The 23,337-nt window shown below is 37.9% G+C and overlaps 1 protein-coding gene across 1 annotated transcript; it reads right to left on the bottom strand.

Moving 5' to 3' along the window:
- Positions 1 to 750: 750 nt before the first annotated feature.
- On the bottom strand, positions 751 to 23,137 carry YTHDF3 (YTH N6-methyladenosine RNA binding protein F3). Its single transcript, XM_083823868.1, has 5 exons — positions 22,780 to 23,137; positions 20,945 to 20,969; positions 15,653 to 15,738; positions 12,838 to 14,430; positions 751 to 1,719 (listed from the first exon to the last, which is right to left on the bottom strand). Exons 1-5 carry the CDS (start codon positions 22,801 to 22,803, stop codon positions 1,696 to 1,698), a joined length of 1,752 nt encoding a protein of 583 aa, XP_083679994.1. The 5' UTR covers positions 22,804 to 23,137; the 3' UTR covers positions 751 to 1,695.
- Between the last annotated feature and the right edge of the window lie 200 nt (positions 23,138 to 23,337).

The following is a 23,337-nucleotide window of genomic DNA, read 5'->3' on the forward strand; positions in this document are numbered from 1 at the left end:
TTAAGTGTGATTGCTTCTTTTCTCCAAAACATGGGAGTGGCTTCCACTTTGGGCTTCCAGAAACCAGGCAGTAAACATTAAGATTCATATCTGCTACTCCTTGTTATAAAATAGTATTTTAAATAACAAGGAAGAAATGGCATGTACTGAAGATTTTCTGTATGCAAGGTCAGAAGAGAGCTAGGGGCTTAAGAAGAGAGAAAGTAAAATCCAGCAAAATAGCCAATATTCAAAACAAAGCTATAGAACTTAAGCTTCAGAACTTTGATTGCCAGAATCTATAAATGAAAGGCTCGAAACACAATATAAACATCTGTGTTGGACATTAAGACATGAAACATGTTCAAATAATATGTGGTATTGCTATTTTAAGCTATAACATATCTGACTTCTACAGTGCCGTTCTAAAAAGAGAAAGCTATCCCTGGAGTTTGGTACAAGCTGTTCAGTATTTTGTACAGTCAATACACCTGCTTAACATTTTTCTAATACTCCCTTCCAGCAGACAATGTGCTTGGCTATATAAACTGAAACAAAAGACATAATTTTGAGAAGTTAAAAGCTAGTATAGCATTAATCACTTTAATATGTATTCTAAAACTCTTATCGAATGTTCTAACAAAAAATCTTGCTAAAATGGCTACAAATGTCATCCCCATGGATCAAAGTACTTCTTTAAAAATGTTTTCAATATGTGGGAAAAAATAGCTGAACATTGGGACAATGAAACAAAAGATTTGAGAAACAGTATATGCTTGCTAAACAAGAATTATGTTTATTTAGCTAGTGAATCACCTAGAGGAGTAAATTTTCACTTTCATGATAGCAATCTGTCAGGCTTGCAAACACCCAGAAATAGGAATTAAAGATTATTTTAAATGTAGTTATAAAGGTCATAAAAAGTCTGATTTAGACTGAGGTACATTTACTCAAAACTGAGATTCATTGAGTGGTAGCAAACAAACAGTTCCTCAGACAAATGCACTTTTTCAGTATACATGTTACAGAAAAAAAGAAATGTGCATTAACTGGTGGCGTCCACCAAGCTGCATATTAATATTCTCTTACACCAAACAGTTTGAAACAAGGGAAATGTCATTCTAATATAATTTTATGTTACGTTTCATTTGGCTAAACTGCAGCTTAAAGTTGCTTTGCCATATTAAAAGATTACTACAATAATTTCACATGAACATTTAGACTTGAGTTTTACTCCAGGACTAAATATGGCATGATTTGCTTTTAATCTGTTGAATAGCTAAAAACTGACAATTAAAAAAAACTACAACAAAGAAAAAAATTAAGTTGAAGCAATGTGAATCTCACATCATTGAACCACTTCTAATGGTTAAATGTTAGTATTTAACAAATTCAAAGAGTTAATGAATCCTTGCATTCGTTCGGTCTCCTGTGCCTTAGCTAGGATGCATAAATACAAAAGACAGCAGATACTGGTAAAAGCTTCAGGACAGAAAGTGCTTGACGAAGGTACAGTTCTCAAGTGTGTTTGGTGAGAGAGTATAAGGGCAGATGCACTGATGAGAACCATTACAAGAAGAGTCAATTTTGTGTTAAAGTGTTCAAAGATGTCACCTTAAGCAGAAAAAAGCTTTAATAACGTCTTCTTAGACATATTAGGCATTTCCAGAGTCTACATCATTAGTGTTGTAATTCTAGCAGGACATCTCCATATAGTTATTGTTTGTTTCTATTCCTCTCCTGAAAGAAAACAAAAACAAAGAAAAATAATGTTAATACACATACATAAACTTTGTTTTCTTCTCACTAGAGCAATAGCATTGCTTGTCATTTCTCTTAAATCAAGCAACTAGCTTTCAAAGAAAAAGCTTTTTCAGAAATCTGAAATACGTAGTTGAAGACAACTTTTTGAAAATAAGGCACTGAAGAAACACAACTATAGGTCAAATTAAAAGGCAAAGATGCTCAAAAAACAGCTGTCAAAAACCAAAGGTTTTGTAACATTACTTTTAAAAGGCTGCCAATAAAATATATTGCACAAAGTGAACTGATTAAGGAATCCAGAGAACCTACAAACAATACAAGAGGTAAATCTGCTACTTAATTTGTCAAAAATGCTCTAAATTGATTTAAATATTCGATCTGTCCACTAAATACCTGAAAAGGTGAGGATCGTATTCCCAGGTACCTTATTCAAAGCCCACTATAGTAAATGTTTCCATGCGCCTAAGATCAAAAGGTAAAGGAACGAGTTGCACCAATACCACCACCTCCATGCATCATGGTGTTGAGAGGGCAAGTAAAAGATATTTAAAAAGCCATTCATACATTTTTTAAAAAGTTACTTTTACCAATGAAATGCAAAAACATTAGGAATAGGCTGGGGAAAAAAATGCAAAAACAATACTTAAATGCATGCCTGAGTTGGAATCAGGCTCATATTCAGTACCAAGCTGCCACAGCATTTTGAGATGTAGCCTTTAATGTAAAGGAAGACAATACGCAACATGTGTAATAAAAGAAACAACGAACATCTTTCTATGGTTAAAGGCTAAAATACTAACTGCATCTCTAACAGGGACTAACAAAACATTCCTCTATATTACAAGACTAACAGAGGAGTAACTTTTTCAATGCTTTATCACAGATTCTTTATCACCAATTTTCTCTACTTCATTAAACATACAATTACATATGACTTCTAGGAAAAAAAAACATCAACGAACTATTTCTTCTTGTCTTCATTATGTATCTTTCTAACCAGACTGCAGGAAGACACTATTGTTTGACTTCAGGAAACTAAGAACTTTTCTTCCAATAGCATTTCCTTTTTTAAAAAACGTGTAAAACTGAGAAGGTTACATAAATGTTTTAAAATGCCTTCATGGAAGATGTGGTTCCCTCCCCCATTTAAAGGAGAACAGAAGTAATTTGCAGTGTTTTTTATTATTATTGCATTACACAGTATGTTATAAATGGAACAAACATAGCAAGGAAAACCAAAATAAACCAGGAGGTATTTGAACCATTTCAAAGCCACTATCTCATATCATATTGAAACTTTATTATGCTAGAAACTATTTAGAAAAAGTGAAAATTAGCATAGGATCACAAATAAATTCTCCCCAGAAGACATTATAATGAAAAGTGTATGTGACACTTAAATTGGTTATTAGCATACAGCTAATGCTCTAGTCTTCTCCAAGAGAGACTCCTGCCTCAAGAACAGTTGCTTCAAGATGAACACAAAAAAAGTAAGACTTGCACAAAGTTCTTAGTCACAGTAATAATCCCACTGTCTCAGTAGCTGCATAACTGAACTTGTACAATCTACAGAAATTCAGTATATTTTAGGAACAACATTCACATTATTCTGCAGTATTTTTCCTAGTTCAGAGTTAAGTGACCAATATTTGCATAGTGTTTTTAAAGTGAGATTGATACTATCAGTCATTAATATAAATTGGTATGTTAAGAGTATCTCCAGGCTAAAAAGCACATGATCACTGGCCTCATGCCTCACTATACATGTAAGGCATGCAAAAATAGCCTGCTCATGTACATCTTAGATTATTGCTGTACTATTAGCAGACATAACCGAAAGGACTGCACAAAGTGCTGAAAACCACTCCTGCAGTACTGTGGTAGCCTATGAAACTGCTATGTTAAATAACAAAGCAGTATTTAAAATATTGGTATCTATACACAGGTAATACCATCAGTTGCCATCCATTTGCAGGTATTACAGATGTAAACACTTCAAGCTGTCTACAAAGCTTCTCTGCATCCTGAACTGCTGCACAGTAAGCTGACCAGCCTTGTATTTCATGCACCCTTGAGCCAAATGCACTTCAGTTCAAAAAAATTCACTATAGAAAGGGAATATCCCAAATACCTGCTTCCAGTGGACTAAATAAGGGAGGTTTTACAATTTTCAAGTCCATTTCGAACTCCAGAGAGGAAAAAAAGGTTTTAAGAAAAATCAATGCACCTTTCCTGTCGTCTCGAGGTTACATATTACTACATGTATATTTAAGCACTTAAAGCAGACCAACAAACCTGACATTTTTCAACATGTGCAAACACTGTTCTTCAGATATATCGGTATCAGTGACATTTGGCACTGTATACAGCAAAATGAACTGAGGCAAAACCTGATTTCTTCAAAACACAAGGACAAGACTATGCTCAGAAGCAAACTAGAACCCTCCCCAGCCTTAAGTCAGATCACTCACTAACAACTTCACTTCCTATCTCAAAAAGTATTCCTTTTTTTGTATAACCAGTGATTATTGACAGAATATCAGAAGACTATATCCCAAGCAGCTTTCCACCATCAGCACAGAGGAAATTTCCAGTGTACTGTCTGGATTGTACCATGTTTCCCATTTAAAAAAGGATCTTAGTTATTCCTTACATTCAGATGAGCAACATCTTTGCCAAATCTCTCCTCAGCATCCTAGGGTAAAAAGCTTCTCTAGTCAATTCAAGTTGCCTGCCAAAGGCCAGCACAGCCTGCTTCACTTTACAATTTGCCAAAGTGAGGTTATCCAGCTTTAGATGGAGTTTATGAGCAGGAGTGGAAAGTAATTAGCCATTTGAATTAGAACTATGTGGGAATGCAACAGCTGGTTAGCAGTAACTGTTAGCTATAGACCATGTGGTGAGCAGATTGCACACACGCAAACAACTTGCTACACAAACAGAAAAACCAAACAAAGGTGAACCTAAAGAGGCTCAGGCATTAGAAAGATGTCTCAATCTAGAGAGAATGAAGGTATGAAATGAGCAATGCAGCAACCTGGTCTGAACTGTTAGGCTGACTTATTTCAAAATTTCAGTTCTCTAAATTCAGTGCATTAATAGAATGACCCCAGGCTGAAAAGCAACTGCAGGGTAATTTATCCTCAGATTTAACAATCACTGTGCCAACAAAATTTCAGCCTTCTAACTAACAAAAATGTTTTCTGATCTGAGGGAAACTGCCAAGAAGCATAATGCTGGTTTCTGGATTTTTATTTTTTTTCCCCAAAAGGGAAATGAAAGACTGATTTTTAGCAGCAAAAATTTAAGTGGTGACCTAACAAAAAGAGCTGCTACAGTCCTCAGCTGATTTTTTTCCTCCATGGTCCCATAAACTGAAGCTTAAAGGTGAGAGGAAGTAAACCTGAAGGAAGGGCTTGTGCTTTTTTATAGTAGTTGGAGGTACAAGCATTTCAAAGTGTCCATTTTGAAATCTATTGAGGATTGCAAACTTACCCAAGCAAATTGCAGATAGCTTCCCCACACGCTCACCTCCAGCACAATCAGCTATACTTGCAAAACAAAATTTTGCTGAACTCGTGTATCTTGCTGCAACATTTAAAACGTTCATGCCTGAAGATGTCTGCTTTGCCCCTCTGTCACAAGAGGTAGTATGCTTAGAGCAGCTTCAGAAGCCAGCATGTGGCATATCTCAGTTGCTTCGATGCAAACTTTGGTTTAATCTTCATGTTCATCTGCAAAGTAAGCTAACATGTCAGACTGCATTTCTGAAGTGAGGTGCTCTGCCAGCTCTGCTGCGTGGGCAGAAACACCTGGCAGAGGCAGCTGTAGAGGTGGTGAGGAGAAGCCACAGCAAAGTTCATGAAATCTCATTTACTGATGGCATCAGCCATAATCTGCAGTTTATTGCACCCCAGTCTGTCATTATAGCTGTAACAGCATAAAAATTGACCTTAGTGCTTCAGAACCACAACGAAGAACTGATTACTGAGAAAACTGAAAAAATGCTAAAAATAGTTTACCCCATTTACAGCAAGAATGTCATCAGCTGTTAACTAAGTACTTTACCAAAATTTTAAAAATTTGCCAAGCAAGAGTCCCTTTTGACTTCTCACTCATCTCTTAAGACATTTATTACCTCACAACTAGATAAAATACATTTTTCTGAGTAGTACTTCTAGTGAATTCTAGGAATCTGTGAAAAGGTCAAATGAGAAGGATTTCCAGAAGCCTTACATGGACCCAGAAGTTTCTTCTGTGGCAGATATCTTCTCCTTTTTATTTCTTACTACAACATTCAAACTAAAAGCCACAAATTAAAAATCAACAAAGTCAAAGGAAGTCAAATGAAGCTTTAAAACTCCAGAGCAGTTCCTTCTCCTGGTAAGCCCTATGAATTAGTAATCATGAGATCTCGCTGTTGCAGATCATTTCATGTCCAGATAATAAGTAAGGCTTTCTAGCATGTAAATGTTAAGAAAATCTACCAAACTTATTTATCTACTCTTCATATCATTTTTGATGGCATCTTACTTTATTTCAACCTCTGCAACACTTAGCAACAGCAAAACTGAAAAATTACAATGGAAGTGGTAAATAAATTTAAACTTGAGCAGAGCATTGTTAGTGGAACAGACAGATCACATCATTTTGTTATACTTTTAAAAAAATTGAATCCATATCTGAATTTCTACAACATACTAAAGAGCAGGGTATGAACACTCAAGACAGAGGTGGGGAAAGAAACCTAACTAGTTTGAAGATACCATGTGATGAAAACACAAAGAAAGGCTCTGCAGAAATCATGCTTGTACTAGAGCTAGGAAAGTCTTTCCAGTCTTGTTTTCCCAGACAGATATTTTCAGTGATGGATTGGTCAATTCTAACAGCAGTAGCAAATGCTTCCCTCCAGTGCTGTACACATCAAAATATCAGATGTTAGTTAGCTACAATACAGCCATTTTCAGCAAGCTCATTAAAAAGTTTTTAAAAAATCAAGTTTCTAGCTCCTCATTACTAATTGTTAACAATGTAAGCAGTGCAATATTGACTTTAGAAGACTGACAATTGATAGCTTTCAAAACTGCATCCACAGAAACTGCATCCACTGATGATCACTGTCACAGTGAAAGGAGCAGAAAGATGACCGACACCTTTGTTACTTCTACTCAGAAGCCCACAGACAAGATCTTTACTGCTCTGCTAGGGAATCTAGAGTAGCCCTGGAAGGGTTATGACATTCAATGCAGGGTCTACAAAATATACTGGGGAAGAATTTCTCAGACTTTCCTTAAGCCTCACCAATCTTTGCAGATGTGTAACTCAAATTACAGTCTGCCTCGAGGAACCGTGAACGTTTTTATCTTGCTTTCTCATTATATTCCATATGAAACCGGAATTAACATACAAGTTTACATTTTCACAACCAACCATAAGCCTAAGTAGAGAAGCATACAATAATAATTACCACTTTTTATTAAGAACACTATCAGACCCCTGAAAAGGTGTTTAAACAGAACTTGGCTCAAACAGCTCATCATTCAATAAAAAAACTTTGTAATACTTAATTTCAAATAGATGACTCTAGAGGTTAAAGCCAATCAATTTTCATACAAAACCTCAACAATCCTAGTTCAATTGAATGTACAGAAACAGCTTTGCTAGATATATAAACTTTGTATGGTTTTAAGCTGACATGGTTTTCCAGCAAAGCACCACTATCAATCTCTCCTTGATTTTCTCCTAACTAGTCCATCCATGACATGAAATAATGAAATACAGCTGAAATAGTTTAGAAAGTCATGTGGGCTGTGACTACCTTATACAGACACATTTCTTCCCACTTCCTGCAAACAGCAGGAAAAAGCACTACTGTTCTAGTCAATTTGTTTTCAGAGTCATCTGAGGAGATGCAGCAGGAAGCAAAAGGCTGCTGCATGGTTTTTTAACAGCTACTAACATACACTCAGGGCTCTGCTTTTGCTCTGGAAGAAGGGATTTAGAATTGCTCCTTTATCCTATAAAAGACTACTTGGACACGGCATTTAGAAATAGCAAAGTTATCACAGATAACACTCAATTCAAGTTTGATGTTTTAAGGATCTACCTTCATATTCAAGAACATCAAAGAATTAGATTCCAAAAATACCTGGTCTCTGAACAGTAAGGTAAACCAGTTGGTTGATATTCCTAGCTTTTCCAATAGGGGTCCCTATCTTACAGGAGAAATTGGTCATTCCAGTCCTAGAGTCAGAGAATTTAATTCCCCTCAGTAAAAAGGACTCTGCAGTCTTCATTCTGCAGGCAGCAACTTCAAGGCAAAAAGGAAGATCCATCTAAGTCTCTTTCTAAACTAAGACCACCTGTGAGTTTAATTACATTCCAGCTCTTTCATTCAACAGTCCCATACTGGACCTTCTCTGCTGCAGCACCTTTTTCCTTCCTACAGGAAGGCAGGCCGCACCACTACCTAAACCCTTACATAGTCACTCTGACACCATTTTTTAATACTCAGACCACTCTAAACCATCGCCATCCTGTAAAAAATTCTAAGCACAAGCAACTATCTCAGCCACATGCAAAGAAAACACGTACATTTGAAATCTGTATGCCTCTAAGAGAATTTGTAGGTCATTTTTAGGTATTTCCAAATGACTTAAGATGCTGAAGCAAATGAAGATACGGAAACTATGCATGGCATCACAGGACAAAACTTCTGGATCAATATCTAAATTAACCTTGCTTCAAACAATCCTCTTCTCCCAAGACCAGGGGGTAACACATTAATCTTATGAATATCAAGGGAGCAAAAAGTCTTCTGATAATACTTTCTGACCATTTTTCTTTCTTAAAAAAGACTTGAGAACTGCAATATCACTGCATTTACAAAGAAGAAACTGTAGATACGCAAGTTCAAGCAAATCGTAAGATAACAACCTTTAAAACCTCAACAAAAGCATACGGTAAATGCACAAGTTTCTCACAAGGTATTAGAAACCCTGTTTTATTTACTGTTTTGGTTGTCCTTTAGACATATCTACACAAACTTAAAGCAGTACTACAGAATAGTACAAATATTTAGCTACATTTAAAATGTCCATTAACTACCTGTTTTCCTTGACTTGTGCAAGGATTGTGTGTCTATATCAGAATTTGACATTACAAAAATAGTAGTTGAATGGGTTGGCGGAGGAGGGAAGAGTCAGTTTACTCTTAATGGATGTTTTTTCACTTCCCTCCCTCAAGATATTTTTAAGAAATATCTAATCAAGCATAAAGACATCAATGTCCTAGAGTGGAACTATATATAACACTATATAACACTATAGTCTGAAATGACCCAACTTATCAGAGAAACAGAAGTTGCATTAGTATCATAATAAAGGAGAAAGTAGTAAATTACTCCACTTAAATCAAGTGCAGCTATATCAGCATCCCTCTTACAAGATATGTAGTACAACAGGAAAAAGCTAACATTTTAAATGTTTATTGACCTGCCATTTAAGGGTTTCCTGAAAAGTTATCTAATTTGCATTTGGATTTTTAAACATGAATACATACTGCATTTCCTTTATCGTTCCCTATGGATAACAATTAACTATTTTTCAGGACTATCACATTAACATGACAATTACATGTTACAGTTACTATGTCAGCATTCCACAGTTATGTGGGACCATGACCTTTTTTACATTATATTCTACAAACAGCAGAATTCAAGAGGTCCTCAGACAACAGATAGTTATAGTTTAATAAGCCACCACCTGTGGGTGAAGTTGGAGTATTAACAGCCTTTTTTTAGTCAAAACCATGTTAGTTTCATCTACATAGTTATGCACCTGAAATACTGATTTTTTTGCAACTTATTTTTCTACTGTAATTATGCACTCCTAAATTGTGTTTTTTTCTGCTCCTTTTTAAAAAACACCTTTTTCTAACTGCTTTCTGTTTAAAGACAATCCAACAGTTTCAAACAATCTGAATGCAATTATGCACACTTACACCCCAAAGCAGTAGTTCAAACTAAGGACTAACAATTTTAGATTTCAACATACTACTGACAAACCTAATGAAAGATGGGCAAGATTTCTTTGCTCCTTAGGACTACACCATTTGCACACTTAAAACAGGACACTAACCTGAGCCATAAGAAAACTGAATGATTACTGCACAAATTTGTTTCCAATCCCACTTTTGGGGACATCACCCAGAACAGGGTCACATCAAACAACAGTACAAACTGCAGCTCTAGTATTTACACTTGAAGTGACTATTCACAATCATTTGGAAGTAACCTTTATCAAATGGCAAAGTTAAGAAACTTTCATGTTCATCAGACTATTCACTGCACTTTTACAAGTATACTGCCCTATTTTAATAAAATATACTGATAGGTCATATTGGAAATTAATTATTGATCCCCCTGAGCTGTTAAGATTAAATTTTTACAACCAATTACTTTAAAATAAGTTAGCTGGAATGATGAACAGTTATAAAGTAAATTAAATCCATAAATCACATGCTGTTATGTTTAGATCACTGGCTGTATGAAAGTTTGTTACCACCTCTGTAACAACAAAATATTAACTGAATTTGAAGGAACACGCAAGTGACTCCTGCTGTCTGATGCACTTAATATTTTATTAACAGCCATTAACACATTTTTCATAACAAACACTAGAAACAAAATGATCCCCGCAGCTGCCACAGAAAACGGGCATTTTATACATAGAATATACAGTTTTACTGGCAGTAGAAAGTGCACTAATTTATATATAGCTCCATAAAAACCTAGACAGCACTAGGGAAAGGATTACTCAATTAACCATAAAACAGAGCTTACAATAGTAATTATTTCTGAGCTATGCCTGAATCACGAAGGAGTTAACTGTATGTTTACAGGCTGAGGATAGGTTGTTTATATACTGTGTCATAACAGAAGAAGAAACCTAGACATTTTAAATCAACACAAGTGTAAGAGAATAAAAATCATCTCAGTACCTGGCATTAGTTTAATTTGGACTTCCTACATTTTAAGTACATATTAATTTGCTCAAGGCATATCTTAAACCCATCGACAAAAGAAGTCTCACTAGATATCCAGCACTAAAGTCATTATTTGTTTAAGAATTTGTCACAAAAACAAGTTGTACAATGCTGGAGAAGAATCAATGCCTTCTGTGCAAGTATGTTTGTTCCCGTTAGTGCTGGGAAAGGTAGCTGTTTCAGCAGAGAAATGCAGAGCTCACTGCTTGAGTCATATGGAGAACATGTGCTTCACCAAGAATATTACAGGAAATAGCAATGTTCCTTTACTACACAAAATATATATAACCTCTTTGTCATCTAGAGACCCAATAAATGCTGAGTTTAGTAATTTGATTTTTAAGTTTAGCATACACAGAAACACTACTAAAGCCATGCTCCCTTCCCCCATTACATTTCATGGCTTTTAGCTACTACAGAGGAAGCAAAACCACAAATAAACACACTAGGGCATGTCTGAATTATGACTCCTTTGACAAGTTCTTTCACAAAAGTATCAGCTTTTGAAGCAACCAAGGTTATTTGTGAAAGTGTCTTAAATAATCAGAAATTTAAGAAACTTCTGAAACACGAAGGCCATACAGAAACACTATAATCCTTCTGAAACATTATCAAAACAACAATGAAGTTGTATTAAAGCCTGAAAACATCAGTTTTCCCCTTATGTAGAATATTAGATATGAATGCGGCCCGATCTCCTATCATCAAGATGGCACAGAAGTAACAATACTGATTTAGGGCAACTCTGTTTTTAAAAAGGGAAAAAGATAAGTATATTCAAAAGGCATTATACACACATATTCATTCTGCCTCCAAATAAAAACCTTCCAACATAATTTATTGCAGAGTTGTGCAATAAAACTACAAACTTGATTTTGGGTATACACGACACGGGTCTACAGGAGATGCCAAACATATGTTGACGGATTAGGTATGTTCAAGGGCTAGAATCACTAGACACTATCAGAAACCTAACAGAAGTAAGGAGACAGTGGAGCAGGTGAAATTCTTACACAGCCAGAATGGTGGCAGCTTCAAATAAAAACAAATTCAGCACTTTACAGCCCACAAGTTTCCTAATTAGCATAAACCCTAAAGTTTTGGGGTTTTGTTCAGTAGGTGGTGAGACTGATGAACAGAAAGTACTACCACCAAACCCCAGTGATGAAAATTCTTACTTCTGAATACTTGCACATCAACAAACTAGTACAATAGTTCCAGACCCCTGAAATGCTTCTCACCATGAGACAAACCATCTATTTACTGTTACTAGCAAGCCTGGAAAGAAAAAAATACAGCAAAAGTGAATATTGAGGCCAATGGTGAATAGAAGTTTTTTAGGAGAGGGGTACACAAAACAAACAGAAGTACTAAAAAATACTTTTAATTAAATGCTTTTTTTGCCTTTCCCATTTTTCTGAAATACTGACCCCTCCGGAACTAGTTTTCTCTACAGATTTATCATTGGTATAATTTTCATCACAGAAATTAACTTTTTAATTGCACTATCACAATTGTCCAAAAAATAATTTTGACACTGTACAAAGTCATCAGTGTATATCACTCGTACATTTCACAAACTTAAATACAAATTGAATCAAGAGGAAAACCTACTTTTCACAGTAATCTTGCTGTTAAAATTTTGTTAAAACAATTTGAATTGAAATGTTTTGTTAAATAACCGAAGTTTCTTCTGAAATTTCATGTCTTTCTAATGACATACAGAGAAACGTAAAAAAATCTAAACTAGAAGACTTCAGTTAATGCACTCAATTCAGGTTTTGTTTACTTTGAAAAGTAAAACACATCAGAAGTCAGCTTATGCACGCCCACATTAGTATTGTGGTTAAACATGTAACTGTTGTTTTGTTAACACAGGTAAAAGAACTTAAATCTTTTCATTAAGAGCTAGTTGTATCAAGTACATACACCTTGGGAAAAAAGCATCACTTTCTGATTCAACCCTCACACCCAGAGATTTCAGTCATATGAAATAAGCTTACCAAAAGTAGAAAAAACAGGAGAGCTACTATAATACTGATTTCTTACCCTACGCATGGCTTCCTCCTCCTCTTGACGCTTTTCATAATGTGCAAAGTCATCAAAGATTGAGGTGGTATGCTTGAAAGTAGCAATTATTTTAAGCACTTGCTTGGCTTTTTCTAGGGGTACTTCTTGAGTGTCCCTCGAATTGGTAACTGGTTTGTTGTCATTGTTTTCCAAGCGAATATGCCGCAGTTGGTTATTGGGAACGTCTTTGACAAAGATCCATTTGACATCAAACTTGCCCTTCCACTTATCCTGAGACCAGACACCAGCATATGCATTGTAGTCCACAACAGACTTCATCTCAGCCACTCCACAAAAGTGTCCACTGCCATTCACACTGAAGAGTAAATAGAGCGGGCCTTTTCCATTCAAGGAACGGTAAGCAGCATCCAAGCGCTTATTACCATGTTCAGTACTACACCAGATAGAGTACTTAATGGAACGATGAATATCGTCCTCTGAATAACTTTTGATTATAAACACACGTCCATTCTTCAGGTTCCAATCGAAGTCTTTGGGATTGTAGTTGTTTATGGCCTTTAGTTTCTCCAGCACTGGGTGCACTTCCACACCAGAAGGTGAGGAGCTGACGGATACAACACCTAAACCAAAGTTTTCAGTACCAGCTCCGTTGTTCTGGCTGAAGCCCACCCCCCTATTACGAGGCGCTACCCAGCGGTTTTGCAGCTGTTGCTGCTGCAACTGGTGAGGCTGGGCCTGCTGCTGAGGTCCTTGTTGCTGTTGTGGTTGCTGTGGCTGAGGCTGCTGTTGAGGCAGTTGGCTTTGCACCAGTGGTGGTGGTTGAATTAATGGCTGAGGCTGCTGGATTATAGTCTGAGGAGGCAGTACTGGTTGGGCTGGGGGTGCTTTTACCACTGACCCTTTGTCATCCCAAGTTCCAATATTCATGTTGTGTTTTATAGGTGGGGGTGGTACAGCAGGGCCCCCAATGCCCACGTTACCTTTAGGCTTGAGTTTTGGCTGAGGTTTAGCAGGCTTCCTTGCAATGGCAGCCCATGAGGTTGGTTTAGGTGCTGAACTGCTAACTGGGGGCACACTGTTGGCTGCAATGCTTGTCATACCTGTACTGCTCAGAGCTGAACCTACAGTTTTTGTTACAGCAGCCGTCATATCTCCACCGATTTTCAGTCCAGTCATGCCTTGCTCGATGCTGCTAATACCAGGCACCTTGCTCAGAGTATCACTGCCAAATCCAGCCTGTCCATCTGCTATGGCTCTCCCAAGAGAACTAGGTGGATAGCCATAGCTGCTGCTGTAAGCAGAGCTTTGCGTTGATTGTCCCTGAGATCCACTCGTCCCCCATGTAGAGAAGTCTGCATTCCCAGGAAAAAAATTAAATCCATGCTGCCCAAGAAACGGAGGGGTATTTCCTAATGCCCCAGGTTGACTAAATACACCATCAGGTATGTAATGATGTTCACCATTACTCATCTGTCCATAAGTTGTCAAGTATGGCATTGGAGGGTCACCTGCAGTTGACCATGCTGCTTCGCCTAAAGAGTACGGAAATCCAATGGATGGAGCATAATAACTAGGCATATATGGGTCTGACATTGGTGGATAGCTGTTACTCTGCAAGAGAATAAAACAAAAGATCAGCAATACAGACTACATCCACAAGACAAAGAAATCTCTAATACCATCCAAAATGTTTTTAAGGATTATACAAATCAAATTGCACTTTCACCGCTCCTCACAGGCAACATGAATAAAATACCTGTTAGAAGTTGCCATTTTTTCCACAAAACATCTTAAAAAACAAGTCATAACAACAGTAGTTTCATAAGCGGAGAGGCATATCTGCAACTAGGATTTAAAGTTTTGCTATTTTGTTGTGGTGTTTTTTTTTTTTGTCAGATTTCTCACTTTTAATAGGAGACAACTGCAGGAACATGATGGCAGAAAGGATGCAAGGATGTCTATTTGTTTTGGGAGGAACAATACTCAAACCATAACATTTCCATTAAGTATTATTTGTGGTCTAGAAGAACAAAGTTTACTGGCTAAATACAAATACCAAGATTCCCTGGAAATCACAACAGCTATTTCTTTATGTGAGAAAGCACCAAGACACTTGAAAGAATACCCCCCCCCCATGTAACTTCTGATGTTGTTTTGGAAAAAATATGGCACCATCATCATCCAGCTGACACCTCCTTAATATCACACTACTTGATGAAATGGGAAAGCCGGAAAAATTCTCAAAAGCCTTTTAATAATTTGCCCTTTCCCCATCTCTCAAGGCAGTCACAACATATAAAGTTAACTTAATGAATATTAACTTCTGACTACAGAGACAACTCACAGCTCTGAAAACAAATCATTACCTTTCTGGCAGAAGTGTTATACCAAGCCATAGTAATATTAAACTTCAATCTATTATGCCATCAGCTATGAGATACTCCTACCAATGTCGAAGGAAATCACATCCATACAGTTAATATTTCCTCAGAGCCAATGAAACTGTTGTTTTGAACTTAATCTAAAATACGATTAATTCATTGTAAATTTACAGTGTGGGCTTTTGCTTTGGTTTTTGAGTTTGTTTTATTTTAAGCTTCTTGTAACTGGATCTTTCTGAAGTAAGAACACAAGATCAGGAGATATCAGAACATGCTTTTCAACTGAATCTTTTCCAGAATTTAAGACAACTTTACCTGTTTAAGATATGATAAGATATAAAATTGTATTTCAACAGGTACTCAGACAAGTAAGCAATGCTAAGGAGCATCAAATTAGGCCTGGGAGTCCACTGAATTGCAAAGTTAAATTCAAGAAAGTAATGTTCACTTACCTGATTTGTCTGACTACTTAGATATGGCTCAAAATCATCATCATTTACTGCATCCTTTTGATGAATCGAACCGTTTTGTACTGAAACTAAAAGTAAATCTGTATTAGGTATACTCTCTGGAAATCTATCACACACTTTCAATCTAGGTAACACTTCTTTATCACCTGTGCACTGAAATACCTCTCCTTATGCTTTGAGACTGAATATATTATCATTAAGCACCACATTGCCAATTTAAAGAAAATAGTTCATTTTGTCTTTAAGTCCCCCGATTACATCTCAGGAGAGGCCTGGAAAGACTGCAACCAGAACAGACTATTCCTGTCTGTGGAGTTTCCTCCTTCCTGAAAGAGGAATTTTCCTGAACTCCACAGACAAAAAACTACAGTCACACCTTATTTGCATGGGCAATAAATCCAGCGTTTCCAGAAGTACCAGACCAAGTGCATATGTACAGACCAACCAGACCACACATTCAACAGGTTGAGGGAAAGCTGCAACATGTATTTTTCTCTTGCTGAGAGTAAAGTCAATAACCCACCAAGACAACGGGGAAGAGCTATTCCAGCTGTTTAATTTTGTAATTGCTACATAACTATTACACTATACTAAATTAGCAGCATCTCCAAAGTTCAGAGGGGACAAGACAAGACATAAGCAGGAACTAAAGTCCCCAAGGGTGATTACAATCCTTTCCCAGCATATGTGCCACTTCACACTGGAATCTCTACCTACCTGCTCTTCTTAGCCTATTACTTTTAATTTCATCTAAGGCATTACACCTACCTGGGATTTTGCAGCTCCCAAATTATTTGAAGCATCTCTCAACTCCCCCTCCCAAGCTATTATTTAAACAAAGTCAAATTGCACAAATTTCTACTAAACTCCACTGCTTCCCATGGTGCAAAGCAGAACAGGCATTTAAATGAGGAGGCTGTTGATTTGAAATTATACAACTTCAATCTGAGACTAACTTCTCAAAAAGAAATTACTTTTTCTGAATACCTTTTCTGTTGTTTTTATTAGTAGGTTCAGTGAAAACAAGTTTTAGAGTAATCAATAAGGTGCACTACAAATTCATGACAGCAGAAGTTCCAGTAGATTTTCTGACAGATGGAAAATCTGAGTTATGAGTTGACTCCTGTTTCCCTCTTTTAGCAAATGCTTCTGAAAAGTATATACAACCACGTAACTAAACTTTCACCTTTGTCGTAGCCAGTTTTTAAGAGCAGATTTTGTTGCTTGGTTGTGTTCTTCCCTCCCCCAAAGTTCACACTGCAAACCAAGCAGTACTTGGACCATGTCACTTCCTAGTTTTTTCACATTTGATTTCAGTAATTCAAACTATCTTCAGGGAATTAAACTAGATGAAAAAATAACAATGGAATAGACAATCATAAGAAATAACCAAAATTCTGGAAAAATACATTAGTGTCAGACAGCAGTAACAAGAGCTGAAAAATCATAATTTAACACAGAACAATAAAAGATTTGTTCCAAAGCAAATACCTGGGGAGGAGGGAAGCAACTTGCATCTTGTATATCTCCCAGGGGTTTTAAAAGTCAGAACACTTGACACTTCAATTGCTACATATTGGCACAGTATGTTTGCATACTAGCTACAGCCAACTATGACCAGAAATGGTGAGCATTATTAAAACAAGATATAAAAATACTTATAAATTAAGTAACAACTGAAGTTAATATTAGTGCTTTATTTTGTTTTCCCCATAAATAAGGAGTTTCAGTTCTGGCCATTAATCATCCTGAATTTAAACACAATGGAAACACACTAATGAGCTGGAACACTATATTCCTTTTTATGTTTGGCCCAGTCACACCAGAGGATGATCCTCAAAGTCTTTTCTCCATGCCACATCCATTGCTTATTCTTAACCAAATAGTATGGACAGCAAAATTTTCAAATACAATTTTCTTCTAATAGAAAAGTAAATGGAGGGATAAGTGTCTTAAAAGCATGCAGCCACAAAAAAAGGAATATACAAGCATGTCGAGACTGGAACCCTACCAAAATTAATCTCTTTATACTAATAAACATCTGCCATGTTTGTTTCCGAGGTATCTAAAGATAACTTAGATTTATTTTTGGTCAGCTATGACACAGAATGCTATTGTAAATGGATTTCCTTTCTTATTCATTCTGTATTGAGATCTTAAGTCAGTGACACAAAGTAGTTCCACGCTGCCATCTTTACTATTAAATGTATACATTCCCCAGTGAAATGGCATGACTAGAAGTGTTCCTTTGGCTTTCCATTTTGACTTTACATAACATGTTAATCATGAAGAATGTAGCCCACACACAGATTTAACAAGAGCAAACAGATTAAGATGCATGCCTTATACCCCAAACCTCACATTAAGTGTTCCAACTGAACAGGGCAGTGATGAAAAACACTAATGGAAACTAATCTACAGTTACTAAAAATATCTGTATCAATCCAACCCTGAAAATACTGTATGCTTCCGCAAACAGTGAAAACATACAATGTAATTAAATGTTGTGAAGAAACAACTCATCAAATAAAGGAACTTAAAGCTTATGCTCTTTTAACTGCCACTATCCTTTGAATAACCACTTGCAAAATGCACAAATGATGGCCAAAGGCATAAGAATAAACTTTTCCTTAGAAGAAGCCATTATACCTTGATTAATGTGGAAAATGAGTCCTAAAATAAACAAGTAACATTTCATTCTTGCTTTAAAATAATCTTATGTTTAAGCCTCCTACAAAACCAAAAAGATATATACATACATATGTAAACAAAAGTCAGCACTTTCCTATCGTAGGTGTGATACACTGGCATGAACAAAAGAAAGGCAAAGAGGGAGCTTGGGGAACACCAGGTCCCTATCACCCTCATCTCAAGACATCACTTGATTGTTATCAATTCTGATGTTTCATGTCAACAGTACAGCATTTGACAAACAGAATAAGAAAACTTTCAAGATAAGATAATTTACTGGTTTAAGTCTCTGAATACTGGAATTAACATCCAGCAGATTGATAGTACTGTTCTACGCCCTACAACTTCAATCCCACACATTCTGGTCAAAGGAAAAAAGCACATTACACCAACTTATAATTAACTAGAACAAAGCATTAACAACATTTTACTAGACAATACAAATCAGCTACTTCTATCATTTGCAGGCTTAGTATTTTTATTTCAATATAAATACTTTCTATTTACATGCATACACCCATTCAACTGCCTATTCTTAATCTCTCATATGCTCTATCAGCCCATGCAAACAGTAACCTTTTCACCATCCTTTTCAGCATCATCATTCTTATGCACAGAATCAAATTTAGATTAGTCTGTTGACTCAGACTAATCACATCTTCCCTTAAAGTCCCTTTAAGCTGGGACTATATCATGACACCTGAAAAAGATTAGTCTGCTAACATGTGGACAGTAAGGATTTCTGCTACTGACATATCCTCTTGAATGAGTCTGATACAAAGATGACTATTTGTGCTACCCTATGCCACCATCTTCAACCTCCTACCCCTTTAATCTAAGGCTAAATTATAAGTCAGATTCATAAATTATTTGCTTTAATGTATATTTCAACAAAATTGAGCTGATTATTGGTTTGTTTCACTACAATTTTCATTGAGATCATATTCCCACCAGCAGCCTACATATATATATACACATTTAATAGGATGCACTCCACAAAAATCCAAATTAAAAAAAATGTAAAAACCTTTTTATTTAGAAATTTATGAGCTGCATTTTGATCCACACATTCTGAAGTATTTACAAATTACAGCACAAAAAAATGCTAACATAAGTCAGTAAAGTTGACTTGTTTTCCTTATTGAACAAACTGCAAAACAGCATCCAAAACAGAGATGCTTAATACTTTCACTCTCAATTCATATATATGGAGTACAGTTCCAAAAACTACTTGTAAGATTCTCTAGTAGATGCATCTTAATAACCTCAGAAAAAAGCTTACTGTAATTCAAAGAACAGGAAGCCACAAACTACTTGCTAACATGGAACTGACTTTTCTTCTCATTTAAGAGCAACATGAAAGACAAACAACTGTTTTAAAGAGACAGAAAGAGTTAAAAGCTCCATAAGTATTAGAATATGAGAGAACATGAGAGTATGACCAAACTGAGAAGGTCTGAGGAAGCAAACAGGCTCATTTTTCTCTGAATGCATGTCACAATTAAAAGGGAACAGGCCAAATTCAACAAGATTCAGGAACCACATGTCAACACATAAGTGACATATACAATGAGAAGCAGATAATCTGCACAGACAGGACAACTGAATAAGTAAACTGTGGATAACTTTAAATGACAGTTCACAGAGAACAATTAGATTAGTTCAGGTAATGAACAGCATTGGCAAGAAGTACACAAGTTCCAAAAAATGGTTCTTTACTGCATACAGAAATAACAAGCATATTGAATACATCATGCAGGTAGCTGTTTGCATATTATTCTACAGCCCAGCTTACTGAGCAGGTAAAAAAATAAATGGGCAAAAGTGTACTGATTAAATAAAAATAAATCCCAGATAAATTATTTTGAGATCAAAGATAAATCCCAGACCAGAAATAAATTGTAAGATATAACCTTAGATGCTGTCTAAGACAGACTTGCCAAGTATTTTTGAGGGAAGAATATTAAGTAGTTAGTTGTTTGTTTCTGTGGGAGGGAAGAAACCCCGATTAGTATGGTATTTAAAAACTAAGATGTGGACAGAAATATGAAAAAGAAAAACAAAGGGCCTAGAAAAACTAAGAAAACAGTCTTGACTGACTAATACTAAAGTGAAAAGCCAAGAAATTTTCTGAAAATAAGGAGGGTGATCTGTTTTGCTCACAGATATGAGTAACTAAATAGTCACGTGGCTGTTATCTCTCAAGCTGAGGAAGCTGTTCAAAGACTCTTCCTGATGATTCTAGTAAACTGATTCTATTCACTCTACAGAAAGACCCAAGGTATACTGTTAAAGAGATTATACAAACATATCACAGAACATCAGCTAAAGATAAATAGCTATGTTATCTGCTTACTCCTGACATTAATCTTCATCTGCAAAATAAAACATTTTAAATTGATGTGCCATTGTGCAATAGAAAAAATGCTGGGAAATAATATTTGGCACACCATTTCCTGTCATCTTGCTCTGAAATAAGACATCCTATAGCTGCATTCTCTTCCCATAATTGTCTCAGAACACATTAACCTCCACAAACAACAAGATCAGAGATTTACACAAAATTACAAGGAATCAACTTACCTTTATTTCCCTGTCCTTTAGGTCTCTGTATATAGGAAAGGGGGGAGGGAAGCAAAAAAGAAAAGTTCAGTTAGAATCCTCAGATGTTTACTTCAGGATATCTCCATTTATTTGCTAGTTCTGTTCTTTTCAATTTAAATATAAATTCAAACTCTTATAAAAACATGCTGATATACAAACCCAACAAAATCGTTTTAAAATTGAAAGAACTTCACAGAAAACCATTAAAGTATTCTACAGTCTTTTACAGCATGTGAAGTTTAACTGGTGGTGAAAGTGTGAAGAAATGAATTTTGATTGCCCCTCCTTGAGAAACATAAGCAATAAACATAGCATAAACTGAAACAGAGGAAGTTAGCTTAAGATCACTGCCAGTGCTAGAACCTTATTATGATACGTCATCTTTAGAATTGACTTAAGATTATTTATCAGAGAAAAAACCTACCATGTCTTGCCTTTTAGATATACAAAAGTATATAAATACACAGTAATATTGCAAGCTGAACTACAAGCTGTACATTCTTCATTTAGGCAATTACATTAAGTCTCTACACTTTCACACACGGAAATACCTTAAGGAGAATTTTTTTTCAGGATTAGTCATTACAAAACACTGTTAATCTGTCATGCACTAAGAATCACTGTAACAGTACAAATCACAGTATCCTTAATTCCTCTACAGCAAAATAAAACAGCTTAAAGACAGAAACAACTACTAATCCTGAGAACTTAATTCATCTCCTCATATATGTACAATTAAGCATGACTGGGTCCCCTGGCTCCATCACTCTAGCAATTTTTAGTCCTGAAAGACTGGGTTATTTACTGGTTTGAAAGTTTAGTGTAGGTTAGAGATAACCACCTCCATCTTGCTTTCACACGCATCTGTCTCAGAGTTAGGTGTCTGTTTAACACAGCTCCATCTAAAGCTGCATTGGTTAGTCACTCCGCTCTCCTCAAACCAGAAAAAATATCTGTAATATTAAAAGCCCCAGCTATATCTTCTTTTGTGATATATCTCATCCAGGCACGCACGGATCAACAAGAGACATAAAACTAAAAGAAAGTCGAGAAGCAGCAGGCCCCCACAGAAGAGAGGGCAGCAGTGAAAAGCTAAGAGATCACTGAGCTAGAAATAAGTGCATAAAAGGAAACCGGAGAGCATGCAGAGGAACAAAAGAAGCAAAACACTAAAGGCATACAGGGAAAATAAAAGAGGGAAGGAGGCTGCAGAGAGAAAACTTTTGGGGAGTGGCAGAGGCCCGAGGAGGAAGCGGAGAGCGAGGCAGAAAAGCACGCACCGAGAAAAGAAGAGCAGCAGAGGCCTAGCAAAGATTAGTTAAAAATAAAAAACAACCTCGCAGGCCCGGGAAGGATCGCAGCACAGCGACAGGGAAGAAACGGAGGAGAGCGGGTGGAAAGAGCGGAGGCCGCGGGGAAGGAAGAGAAAGCAACGAGGCCCGAAGGGAGGAAAGGTGGGTGAGGAGAGAGAAAGAGAGGCGTGGAGAGCGAGGATGCGCCAGCTGCAGCCCCAAAACGCTAGGAGGGCGGCACGGAGGCGCCTGGGGAGCGGGGCGAGGAGCCCGGGAGGGCCCGGGCACACAAAGCCGCCGGGCAGGGGGGCCCCGCGGGCCTGGGGAGGCGGAGCGGGGCGGATGGGCGGCTATAAATAGGGGCTGCGGAGGGGCCCGCCAGCCCGGCCCCGGCCGCCCGCACAAGCCCATGGCGGCCGGGGAGAGCGGGGAGGGAGGCGGCCGCCGCCCCGGCGCCGGGGGAAGAGGTACCGGAGGCGGCCGGGAAGGAGAGGGAGAAGGGGAGGGAGGGCAGGCCGGTACCTGGTCGACGCTGGTGGCTGACATTCTTCACGGGGAGCCGCGATCCCCTCGCTCCGCCTGGGCCTCGAGTGGTCGCTCGCACGCCGCCCGCCCGCCTCCTCCTCCGCCTCCTCCTCGCCCTCCTCGTTCTCCTCCCCGCCGCCTGATTGTCCCCGCAGGAGGCAGCCGGCCGGCCGGACGCAGCGCCGCTTCCCCCCCCTGCTCCCGCTCCGGGCTCCGCTTCCCCACAATGGCGGACGGGCTCCGGCTCCCACTTCCGCTCGGCGGCGCCCTGACCTTCCGCTCCCCCTCCGCCGGCGGCGCCGCTGACCTTTCCCTCCCCGGCCCCGCCTCCATGTCACGTGGGGGGGGGCGGGGGGGAGCGGCGACGCGCTGCCAGCGGCTTAAATGGCGACCGGGAGGGGGCGGCGCGCATGCGCTGGGCCTCCCGTGCCCGGCTGGAGCCGCGCGGTGCGCATGCTCGCCGGGGACAGCTGGGGAGAGTTGATGGTGATGGGCTCAGCGCTACTGCGCATGTGCAGAGCGGGGCGGGGGGGAGGGGAGGAGCTGGAGGCATGC

The sequence above is a fragment of the Anser anser genome, assembly GCF_964211835.1.
Source record: "Anser anser genome assembly, chromosome: 2".
NCBI classification, from domain to species: Eukaryota; Metazoa; Chordata; class Aves; order Anseriformes; family Anatidae; genus Anser; species Anser anser.